The 12,789-nt window shown below is 39.2% G+C and overlaps 1 protein-coding gene across 1 annotated transcript in view; it reads left to right on the forward strand.

Annotated features, from left to right (window-relative positions):
* Positions 1-3,929: 3,929 nt before the first annotated feature.
* The window catches only part of emilin3b (elastin microfibril interfacer 3b), a 13,697-nt gene continuing 4,837 nt past the window's right edge, over positions 3,930-12,789 (forward strand). Inside the window, exon 1 of the mRNA XM_020608067.1 lies at positions 3,930-4,558. Within this exon, the coding sequence (XP_020463723.1) occupies positions 4,374-4,558 (185 nt within the window). The 5' untranslated portion in view covers positions 3,930-4,373. The remainder of the gene's footprint in view (positions 4,559-12,789) is intronic.

The following is a 12,789-nucleotide window of genomic DNA, read 5'->3' on the forward strand; positions in this document are numbered from 1 at the left end:
CAATGATTATATTTTGTAACCATTCTTTAGTATATCAATTGTGTGATTTAAGAATGTTAACACTGTTATATTCTTTTTTTAGTATAATATTGTGTGGTGTAGAAGTGAATCATTTATTGCTTGCAAACCAATGATGGTAAGATGATGTCATGGGGTAGGACTGGATAAGTCTGACTTCTTCCTACTCCATTCAAGCATGTACTAGGTATAAGCAAATTGATATTGGATTAGCATTTGTTGGATATGTGTAAAATTATGTGTGTTGACATATCAACTGTCTTTACATGCTTGAACGAATAAATCAAATCAAATCAATCAAATCAAATATAGAGTTTGTTTAGTGTAGGTACAGATTTTATTATGAGTTTTATTTTGTTCTCTGACCTCATCACTTACCACATAGACACGTCACTTAAATGTTCTTTGTGTTGTCTGGATACCATGTGACCATTCTCCTACTGGCCACCCCTAACCACTGAGGAAAATACACAGATGTAGTTTAGATGCACCAACTATACAAAAGTTAATTATTAACTTGTGCATATTAAAGGAGACGGCTTCTTCTGATGAAGTCTTATACGGGACTGATAATCAGCAGATAATGATGGACATGGACATGGACATTGGCTCAAGGCTACAGCAGGAGAATAATCTGTAGAACAGGAACACCAACACTTTAGACATGAACATGACAGAAGGAAATGTTTGGCAAAGTCAGACAGTGACGTCTTTTACTAAAGTTATTTTAGTTAAGAATACACCCCTAAGGAAGCGTTGTCATGGTACCAAGCAGCCAACAGCACTCATGAGAAAAATCCCCTGTTGGTTTCGTGTTTCAAACCAATAGTAGGTTGTTATTTTAAACCAAATCGTGATCTTTTCCAAAGTCTAACCAAGCAGGTTTGTGTCTATATACAGTATGTCCACATTTATTATTGTGACCATGATGATGATGGTCCTGTCTAGTGAGTACATGCTGGGCCTGTAACGGCTCAGTTCAGTGACTGCTCCGTGGTGTATTCTTTGAAATATCACACTCTAAGATGAGAATTTGCCCATTCAAACTTAAACCCTGTTAAACCAGCATATGTTCTTAGGATAGAGAGTTTCTTGTAAATGAATTTTTTCTTTGCAGGTCATGTGAAATCTTACCATACCCAAACCAATGAACAATATTTCTTCTCTCTTTGGTTGGAAACCACCAGTGGGTCTTGCATTGCATGCAGAGTGGAGACAGTGGGTAATTTATCACCATCTGTGTTGGACTGTCATAGGTAGAGTCCAGATTTTACTGCCAGTGTCACATGTTAACGAGTAGCTTTTATGGTGGAAATGACAGAGGGTCGCACTACCTAGCAATTACCTTCTCAAGTGGCTTAATTGCAAATAAATGTGTTTAATTATGTTTGTTCTTTGAGTGGTTTTGCATAAAATGCACTTGTAAACCTTGCATATGCTGTTTAGCAGAAGCTCTAGCATTTATTTGACGCTTAGGAATGTTCTTAGGTACACATGCGCAACTCTCATGGTTTTGCCCTGAACAGAAAAACAAATCTTCATTTTCTTTATGAGGATTGGGTTGCTTCCCAGTTCACTACTGTAAGAGAAGATCAAGTGTCCCTCTCTTGCTAAGTAGCTGATGTCACAAAGCTGGAATCCATCCATTTTCTTTACTTTTCCCTGTGCCCCTGAGGTCCAAAAAGAATAAAGTGGACATAGTGGTACCTGTATGTCCCTTGAAACTGGATACTACAATATATCATCAGTCCAAGTCATATAAACATATGTGAATAAAAGTAAGTAAATTGCACATTGTGCTGTAATATTATATACTGTATATAGAAAATTTTAAATCTATTATGCTAGCCAATGCTACAAACATTTTAATGTAGAATTACTCAGAAATGTAGCACAAAAGCATGAATCTCAATGAATTATTATTATTATTATTATTATTATTATTATTATTATTATACATAAAACATAAGAAGAAGGGAAGAAATCCAATGGGAGAAATCTTACAGCCACCAAAAACTATTTTGGTTCATTAATTATTAAAAAAAGTAGAAATTTAAATGTATAATTTCTGTTCTGACTATAAAGGCAATAAAATAATAAGTGAAAGTAAAAAAGAAAAAAGAAATCACACTCTTCCTAAATCACAAGATGCATATGGACAACATAAGTTTCACTGATGCTTACATACAGCACAGCATACAGTAGATATTGCATTATTACTAAATGTTCATCGTGTTAGTGGCCATTTTTATTTGATATCTCTGAGTATGATTATGTGTTCACCAATAAAGCAAATGTGATTTCCTCAAACGTCCTAAATTTTCATCAACTAACATATGTGAACTGATATCTCTTGAGTTTCCTTAACATCTGGTCAGTGTACTGGGACGGCCATTTATTGAAAACTGTTTCCCTGCTTTTGTGAGTTTCTGGTGATGAGATGGGATAAATGCTTGGCAGGGTCATACACAATAGTCTTTGAATCTGTGCAGCAAAAGAAAACAAGGTAAATATGATTCCACATAATAGTACATACCATGGAATAAGATGAAAGAACTTAAAGAACTCAAAAATGCTTCTCAGCACACAGCTCTTGGAAAATCCACTATCTTCTTGGCAGTTTCAGTGCACTTGGGTCTGGAATATATATGGGAACTTTTCCACTTATGTGATGTGTCTCTTTGCACACTGTCAAGCTGTGTGTTTTTCTTTCACACTGAACTGTAAATGAAGAATAAATAGAGTAGGGCAAATGGTGCATAGTCCACACACAGGTGAGAGGGGACAAAGCAAACAAACTATCCAAACACAGAGGTCAGTTCAGACACCTGACTCTTCCTCTAAGTCTTTTTTTTTTTTGCAAGGTAAGTCATGTCAGGGCTACCCGCCATGATCCGCTTGTGTAACATGAGTTTGCCTCATAACCATTTTGCCACAAACAAATAAGGCACAATACAAGAAAAGTAGCTATTTTCCCAAGATGCCAGCACCACCTGTTTCAGATCTATTGCAGATGCACAAATGAATCTCATTTAGCCATTTTCTGGTGTTACTGGGCACTAACACCAGAAATGCCAGTAGAGAAAAGACCAAAAAGATGTACAGATGATGGGTGTAAATACTATTGTAATGGTTTTGTGATTTTGGTTTCTTCTAAAAGAGTGTATGGGTCAAGTCAAGAAAGGTTATTGAATTGAACATTTCAGCTCCAAAACTGAAAGACCTATCAAATGACAACAGTTTAGTTTCAATTGTAGTGAAGATATATAAAACTCTCTTAGAGCTCAACAAATATTTGTTCAGAAACAGATCAAACACAGACACTGTATGCACTAAATTGATTTACATGAATCACAGAGTAAACCTGACACAGGTCATGAATTCAAGAACTACGTAGAAATGCAGTGAGATATATGAGGGGTGGATCGCAGCTGAAGCTGTGGCTGAGATTTGTAATGGCTGACCACAGTGAAGCAAGGAGGAGGTCCTTTGTGTCCAGATCTGCAGCCATGCACATGGCACTGCATGCTGGGGCTACACTTTGATGTACAGCTGCTCCCAGAGCAGATGGAGAAAGAAAAGGAGTGGGTAAAGACGTGCAACCATTAAGGGAGCAATGGGACAAAACATTTTGGAGACTGGAGAAACAGGGGTAGGGGCAAACAGAGCTTTTCTGTTCTTCAGATTCTGATTTGATCATGTGTGTTAATATGTTCGTTTGTATTTATGTGTTTGTGAGAAAAAGAGGGACGAGTCACAGAATCATATTGGTAGTCAGCCCCTCCCTTGTGCAGCGCAGCCAGGCTGGAGTTGGGGTGGGATATGCAAATACAGGCTGTCTGCCTGCCTGCCCCTTCACAGGCAGCAGAGCAGCACACTGCTGTGTACGCACACACCCTCATTCATGCAGAGTGCTGAAGACTTGGAGGGACAATCCTAGTCAGCAGGTCTTACACACGCTTGTATGTGTGTGTATATGGAGCTGAAACTTTCCTAGAGACAAGCTCACACAGTTTCTTCCCTCCTCTTTTCTTCTGTCTGGCTCTCCTCTTTCTCCTTTTCCCTCCTCCAGCACACCTTTGTGTTGTTTACCTTGCCCCTCTTCCTCTCCCCTCCCTCTTCAGCCTCACTAATTTTGTCTCTGCTCTGTGTGGTTAGGGTGCAAGCTAAAACTGTACAGGGTGGGATGTTGCTGATGCTACAGCTGTTTGGGCTCTATGCCTCCTCCAGGGCCCACTGAAGAAAATAAGGCTGCAATTGTGCTGAGGAACTTGAACACAACACCCTGAGGAACCTACAACTATCACTTTTTTTAAATCCCTGTTTTCCTCATCAGTCAGTTCAAGAAAAAAACAATGAGGACCAAGTTGAATCAATTGGTTGCACAGTTCTTTCTCTTAGGAGTGTTGCTACCTGTGGTGGACAGTAAAGGAACTTTCTATGGAAGTCATGCCAACCTATTCTATGGAAGCAGGTACAACTTGTTCAAGGCTGGACTCAACCCTCACCAGTTACCAAACAAGCCCATGACCCGTCACAAGTAAGTGCTCTGTCCTGGACATGTCACAGGTGCTTAATGCATGGTTTATTTCCATTCTCATGTCATAGGGTGTTCAATTCAAAAAGGTATTCCATGTAGCTGGACTTCTTGCGCGCAAGACCCACCTCATACTATATTTTTCCCCTGAGAAACACATGTCACCCGTGAGCTGCAGTAATCTGGCTTTAGTTAGTGCACCAGGTTGGTAACAGATTTATGAAACAGAGGGTCACTCTGTTTCTCCTTTACTTGCCCTGAACTGTTTTTCTCTGGTTCACACCTAAAACCATCTGTGGTTGGGGATAAACATTATAAAGCAACACTGACATGCTGCCTTATGAAAACAAAGCCATCACCATGGCCTTTATGTTGCAGAGATGGGGGCTGCTGAGTTGATGACAATGTATTGATCCCTTGCAGCTGCAGTATGTATGTTTGTGTCTTGGGAGGGGAGCCCAATTAGAGACAAGACTTAATGGTACAGCTGGGCCCCCGCTGTCAGAAGGGAGTGGTGCAGCTAATTTCCATCAATACTAAAGCAATAACAGGGTAGTCTCAAATGAATTTACACTGAGTTTACTGTTGAAAGCTTGTGTTTTGCTTTACTTAACTATTCCATTAACAACAATGTGTTGTTAAACAGTCAAATGGGTCAAGAATGTCAAACCACATCAGCAGAAAGAAATAACAATCTCATACTATGCATGATATTTGAAAGTCATGAAGCTGTGAGATGAAACAGAGCCTTGTGGATATATTTTGCCTGGACAGAAATGGCTGATGTTTGGCCTGCGGGACTCTTTCGGCTTTTCCTCCCTTTCCCCTCTCTTTTGCTTGGCTTCCCCTGAGAGCCGTTATGTCTTTGGACAGCTCCCCAGCTACCTGCTGCTTCACTCAAACTGCTACAGAAGACTGCTGGCCGTCCAGCCCTGCTTCGTCTGCAATCAAATCATCGGCCACAAGCTTATTTGTAAGGCTCATTTCATGCAGGATTCATGCAGTTCACAGTGCTTTACAGAAGACTAACAAAAATTAGAATAAATATGAAGAGTAAAAACAGCAACCATGAAACAAAAGAGACTAAAAGACAGTGAGACCTGTCTGCCATGTACCTTTGTTCTCCAGGGAAAAGGTCCCCACCCTGAATGAAAGGCCCACATGCTGTTTTCATCTATAATTGTCTCACCTAACAATACAAGCTCCATCCATCCTTATTGGTACCTTCATTTCCAGTCATCATTTGCACTGATTATTCTCTTCTTCTGATCCAGAATGAATTTTCTAATTGTGAATAGTGCTGGGCAAATAATTCATCAATCATTTATTTAAAATACATTTGAAAAAAAAAACCTACATTGCTCATTACTTTATTTTTGTTCAACAGCTTACTTCCATCTAAGGTCCCTTTAAACATCTACACCCCCATGTTATACAGTATGTTCTGTATTATTTAACACATGTTTAACACGCTGCCAGCCTACTGTATGTTATGGAGATATTTAGTGACCATCAGCAGCTAGTTTAACGTTAACGTGCAGCACTTCAGGCACTTCAGGCGTCTTGTGCTCATAACGTTGCTACAGGGCTCACACACCATCCAACTCTTAAAATAAGCAGGTGATTCCTGAATGTAGGCTTATCACTGGCTAACATTAGCAAACTAAGACCAGACAACATGTAAATACAAGTCAAGTGAAGAGAGACTAAAGTGGTACCAACCACTTGTCCAACTCCTGATAAGACAGTAAACCAGCTGTAAGAGGGCATATGATTAGTAACTGTGGTGCAGCAGGTACTACTGCCCAACAAATCAAATTAGTCAGTTCAATCAATAACATTCTAAGTGCCTCAAATATGTTTCTGTATGCTCTGCATCTTACGTTTCTCATATCTTGGACTATAAACTCTGCTGTTCATGTCTACAGCATGCTGGAGGCATATGACAGTGGCTTCTGTTGCCAAAGACACCAGTTTATACCAGATGCCTTTCTAAGTCTGAATTCCAGGATTATTAGATTAATTGATTATACTTATAGATTGTTATTCAAAGCTAACTGCTCAGTAATGACAGATGTACCCCCCCACCTCCCCTCACTAAAATACAGTGTTTATATAAAAGCTTGACCTACCTTGGACACAGTGGGGCCTGGGGATGTGTCAGCGTGAGGCCACCACCACAGATATAGGAGCTCAGTTGTCGTTGGCCTGACTGATGAGTGGAAATAGACTTAAAAATAACATACACGCTATGACCTGTGTGTGTAAGTGTGTGCAGACATGTATATGCTGCATATGTTGTTCATATGTTTCTGTGTGTTTTTCACTTGTGCTTTTACATCTTGAAAACACTAATTTTTGCTTTTTATTAGCTCCTCTGTCATATGGACAAAACACACATGGTTTTAGTGAGATATTTAACGAATTCTCAGCTGTTGGTGAACCATAGACTTCTTTTCTTCATGCTGAATTATTATCTGTGTTTTGGCAGCAAAGCACATTATTTGATTTCACAGTCATTCCTTTCATTCTTTGCAGTTTTGCTTTCAGTCTTCTACCCTTCTGGTCACCAACTGTGACATCTTAGACACACACCATACTGTACCTGTCACAGATTTATAGCACTGAAGTTTATACAGTATAATGCCATGGCTAAAGCCACACATGGGTGGTTTACAGAGTTCAAATTTTCTGAAGTGTGTTTTGGTCCATGGGTTTGGCAGAATGACAAAAGCAGTTCAGGGGAAACATAAAAATGCACCTCTCACCATGGTGCAGTGTAATATACCACTATAACACAAAATGCACTACAACGGGTAAAACCTAATCCAGGAGCCATATATCCATAGGTGTTGTATAAATCAATTAGGATCCCAGCTGATTCCAGTCTGACCAGATAAGAGACATACCCAAGGGTTTTCAAATGATGTATGGGACAGAGCTCAAGGGGGAAAGGTCAGTGAGCTGGTAGAGGTTAGAGGATATGAGCTGCTGTTGTAAGCTGCTGTGAGCATCCAGTGGAGAATGAGAACGCAGCCAGTCTCCTGGTAAGGGTCACAGAAGCTGGGCAGTAAGCTCCCAAGCTCTGCACCAACACATAGTTATTTAACTTACTACTTTCACTGACCTTTCTGCTAAAATTTTTGTGCTTTTTATGCAAACCCACACTGAACATGAACGTCTGATCAGCTATTGCACTGTACAGTATGAAATGGTCATGAAGTATGTATTTTGGTCCAAGCTCCAAGCTAATTTCTATTGAAAACTGTCAAAGTTAGAATGTTTAAATAATTAATTTGATATTTTGTAAGATGTGGCACCAGTCTCATACTTGTCCATTAAATGTGGTGCTACAGCAGCTGATTCAAAATGAGATGTAATGAATTAATAAGTGATCCTTTAATGTTTTTATTGGCTAATTGGATTTTGGACAGAGTTAGCATAGCTGTTCCCCCCTGTTTTTCAGTCTTTATGCAAAACTAATTGCTTGTTAGCTGTACCTTCATATTTAGATAATGTATATATGAGTGGAAGCCAGACTCTAGGAAAAGAAGTGAACAAGCATAGGCCGTATCCTAAAATGTCAGACTCTTCCTTGAGCAAGTATCATAAAAATAAAATATAGGACTGTGCCCAGTAAAGCAATGTAGAGTATGAGATCTTGTTTAGTTAAAAATGTGACAACTAAAAGGTATTTATAATGAATAGGAGTTAAATAAATTTAAAAAAAAGCAAACAATTTCATTGCTGTAACAAGCATTAAAGGCCAAAAGCCAACGTTTGAGCACATGCAAAAGTAATGGTCTGCCCATGATGTAATAATAGGACCTGGCTTGTCTGTAACACTGTCTGTGTTAAGAATGAGTGACCCTTGTGGTTCTAGAGCTGGGGTTATCATAGCTTTCCTTTAAACCTAACCATCAGCAACAACAGCACCTTCAGTCACCTTCAAGACCTGCCAATTGGCTAGAAACAAGATTCGGTAAAAGCATATATATAGAGCGAGGAGTGTTTTTAGCACAGAGACACAGCTGCTAAAGGTGCTATTAAAGATTTCATGGTTTTATGTCTGGCCTGCTGCAGTCATAAATCTGTTAAAGGCAACTGCTTTAAAAATATTAAATAAAAAAGACACTGCTAGAAACAGAAGCAAAAGCAGGGTTGATGCTTGATCATTAAACTGAGATTACCTGCAGTTTACACATTTTGCATTAAAAATGAAAAGATAAAAGATGGCACTGGAACATGAGGCAGCAGAGGGTGGGGGCCTAACAGCAATAATATTTGCCAAAAGCGCTCCACATGAGAAGCTGAGATGGGAATTCTGCTTTCCCCCTGGGAGGCTGTGAAGCAATTTAGTATCTGTAATGCTATACTGGAAATATTTACAGAGGGACCAGACTAACAGTCAAAAAATGGCACACTACAAGGACAGAAAAAGGCACTATTTTGGCACTAAAAGGGAAAGTGTGTTAGGAGAGAGAAAGAGAGGCAAGTGGGCCAAAAAAATACTGTGACTTTTTCACTTTTGTTTCCTTGCTTTGTTTTCAACAGTTTGTAAGTTTCAATTAACACATAAAAGAGAAATATGAAAGAAAAAAGTAGTTTTAGAGAAGTGTGTGATAGTTGTGATCTATCTATCTATCTATCTATTTATCTATATGTGTGTGTTCAGTCAAAGAAGCCATACTAACCAAATACCAATCTGCAGTAACAGCATGCTTCTCAGGATGGCAGTGTCAGTCACATGGTCCAGTAATTTGGTCTGCAATCTCCAGATGATGTATACTCATAACCTTGGTGATGCTTCCTTCAGTGCCACTATGAGGTGACATTTTGATTTTTAGTTCATGTCTATACTGTGCTTGTAAAGCTAATGCGTGAGGTGTGAAGACTGACTGAGGGGTGGCAAAATTTAACCCATGGAATGTACCTGTAAAGCAGGCAGAGGGTGGCGGAAACAAATGCAGAGGCCATAATGAGCATTACTCGACTCGACTCTAGACTTTTCAGTAGGTTGCTGTAATGGAAAAACCCTTTTTTCTGGTTGAAGGACAAGGTGTGAAAATAGTTCAGAGACCAGAACCCCCCCTCCTCCTCTTTTCCTTTTTAGTACATGCTGGATCAGGACCTCTCATTCTTTCTGCCCTCAAGTGTCCAGAATAGTGCAGCCTTCTCCAAGTTGTTGATCCTTCCACAGAAGTAGCCTAAACACATTCTCACCTCCTCCGTAGCAGCTGGACATGGCTGAGACAAAAACAAACACTAAAGAGAGGACTGCTTTTTCTCACATATGACCACTTACATATCATGGGTTCATATTTCTGACCATAAAATGTGTGTAATGCTCATGGTGTAGAGCAGTGTAGTCTCAGTGGACGTAAAATAAAAAGAACATGAGCATCAGTGTGCATGTATATTATATGCACATGTGTGAGAGTGTCAGTGTGTATATGAGTTACACACATTATCACCATCTCTCAAGTGGAAACGCAACAGTCATATAAAGATCTGTTTTTTCACAACACAGCAGGTGGCCTGCTGCTACCCTGTCTGACACTGCAGCGCAGAGGAACAGGATTTATCTCAGCACTCAGCTTGAGAAGCCCCTGACTGCAGCATGCAGATCTATGTCTGAAAGTCTCTGAGGATAAAGTATCACTCACAGAGCCAAATGACATTGACAGATCTGTGAAAATAGGTAATGAGTGGACTAGAGAGAGAGAGAGAGATAGAGGCAGAAACAAAGATATATGTGCAGAAGAATTGCCTTTTTTCTTCTCATGTGAACTTGATTCCTACATTTTTCAGCCCTTGTGTGTGAGACTGAAGGCTACTGGCTTCCCCAGATGTGCACCCAACATACAAATCAGTGAACACTGTCACTTTACACTCCACTAATCAGCCCTGCATGTGATGTGAGAAGAGTCAGACACTTACTGTGCTGTATACACATACATACTCATGAGTCTGCTTTCTATCAATCTTCATGTGCCTATAAAGGCTTTCTCCATATCAACCATACACAAATAAAGTCATAAAGCACCTTATTTGCTGCAAAAGAAATCATTTATTGAAGAGGAAAGCCTACTTACTATTTAGATTTGACAATACTTTAACCACTTACAATACTATACCTTCACCATCTGAATGTGATCCTGCACAAATATATCTGTGCCAAACAACTCATACGTTAAAAACCAAAGAAAAAAATGTAATTTATGTTTTGGCGCCAAAGGCTCTGTGTATTCTGTGACCTGCAGATCAGAGCGAAGGGAGTGATTAGTCTTAAACCCACTCAGGGATCATAAATAAAGAGCCTGTAAGTGGGTGTGAAAAAACATACATGATAACAAATTTTTAGCAGTATTGTAACAGGACATGAGTCAAACTATCAGTAAAGAGTTTAAACATGCAGTGCACTTACAAATTAAGCTTGCAGTCTTCCTGTGCATTTACACAAAATTAATCAGATACATAAAAAGAATGTTTTAATGCTTGAAAATAATCTGCAGTGATCAGCAAATTGCCTGTGTGAATTTAAAGTACTTTAAGTGCTTCGACCATACCACATCAGTTCAGGTCATAACCACCATTTCCATCACACATGAGCTGGCAGAAGGTTGTCAGGCTGGTATGAAAGGAGCTCTGTTATTCTGACTCCTATCCTTTTCCTTCCACTGCTATTAACATATGTCAACATAGAGAGAGTGGTGTCTCACACACACACAAATACTGTCAACACAGTTAGTGGTTTGCAGAAAGCAGCAGAGGTTTCAACAGAGGATTCTCACTGTATCTCTCAGCCCTCTGAACCTGTTAACCTGGCATGTAGACCCTCCTCAGCCCCGTGTCCTTCCCTACTACTCCAAACACTTTTATTCACCCTGAAACAGCTGTGAAGCAATGTTAAGTACGGCATGTATTACTAAATGCTCCCCTCTGAATGCAAGAAATGCTTCACATGTGAGCCTACAATACAAAGCACAGATCATGATTTCCTGTGTTGCACAGGGGCCAGGGGAACATTTTGCAGTTGCTATAGCTGCACTGGCAATGGAGAGAGAGAGAGAGAGAGAGAAGGCCCGGCTCCAGCACGATGCAACACCTGTTCAAAGCAGTTATAGTGACACTATTATTGTATGTGTTGGATTGTGGATGCTTCTGAAAAGTCTCAGTAATACAATATTTCTAGGTACAGAATTAGCACATTTAAATAAAGGGAAACAAAAGACAGATGAAAAAGCTCTCAGCAAACATACTCTATTATCATTCTGACTTATGTCATACGTTTATGGTTTTTAGGATTAAGAAACATGACTTTTTCACATTAAAAATTTTCCATATGCATCATGCAGCTCTTCAGTGAAAAGCACTTCAAAGCTTGAAATGAATAAACCCTAATTGGAATGTCTGTCCATTATCATGAACATAATTATTTCAAGATAGCATGAGGTATGAAAATGTGTTTAGACATTTTATAAAACTGGAAGAGTATTAAAAAGTGGAAAAACAGCATCAAAGTTATCACTAAATTATTGATTCTGAATGAGTATAAAATGTAATGTCAAAGTGCAATACAACAGCATAATCTAACAAGTGAAAAGTACAATAAAACTTTAACACAGACTGAACTCAAGGGAAGGCAGAGGATAATTGAATGACATCAGCTGGAGCAGTAGTAGCAGCAATGTTAGTGAGGGCTTCTGAAATTGAATGTCATTGAGCATTACTTAAGCAGATACTATCACTTCTGTCATTCTTCCTTTGTCATACTTCTTATACTTTTATAATTAAAAAGTTTAAGTTATTAAACACATCATTCCTCAGTGGTTTCTCTAATGCAACCTTACATGGTCTGGTATGACCAGTATTAAGATGGTTAATGTTACATGATACTGTGGTGCTGTGTAACTGACATAAACTGAGTGGCCTGTCTGATCAGAATCAGAATCTGCTTTATTGGCCAGGTGTGTCAGACACACGAGGAATTTGACTCTGGTACATCGGCTCTCAATGTGTATGTACATATCCCCATGCAAGGGGCAAGTAAACAGTAAACCAGCATAAGGCTGTATTATAACAAAATAAGCAGTATTTACAAGCAACAAACAGTGCATACAATGCAAACAATGCAAAATAAGCAGTATAGACAGGCAGTAAACAATACAGACAGACAAGGAGTGTTCATTGTGAAATGGGATAAATAGGAATAAAAATAGAGTACTTAAAAC

The sequence above is a fragment of the Monopterus albus genome, unplaced genomic scaffold (assembly GCF_001952655.1).
Source record: "Monopterus albus unplaced genomic scaffold, M_albus_1.0 scaffold91.1, whole genome shotgun sequence".
NCBI classification, from domain to species: Eukaryota; Metazoa; Chordata; class Actinopteri; order Synbranchiformes; family Synbranchidae; genus Monopterus; species Monopterus albus.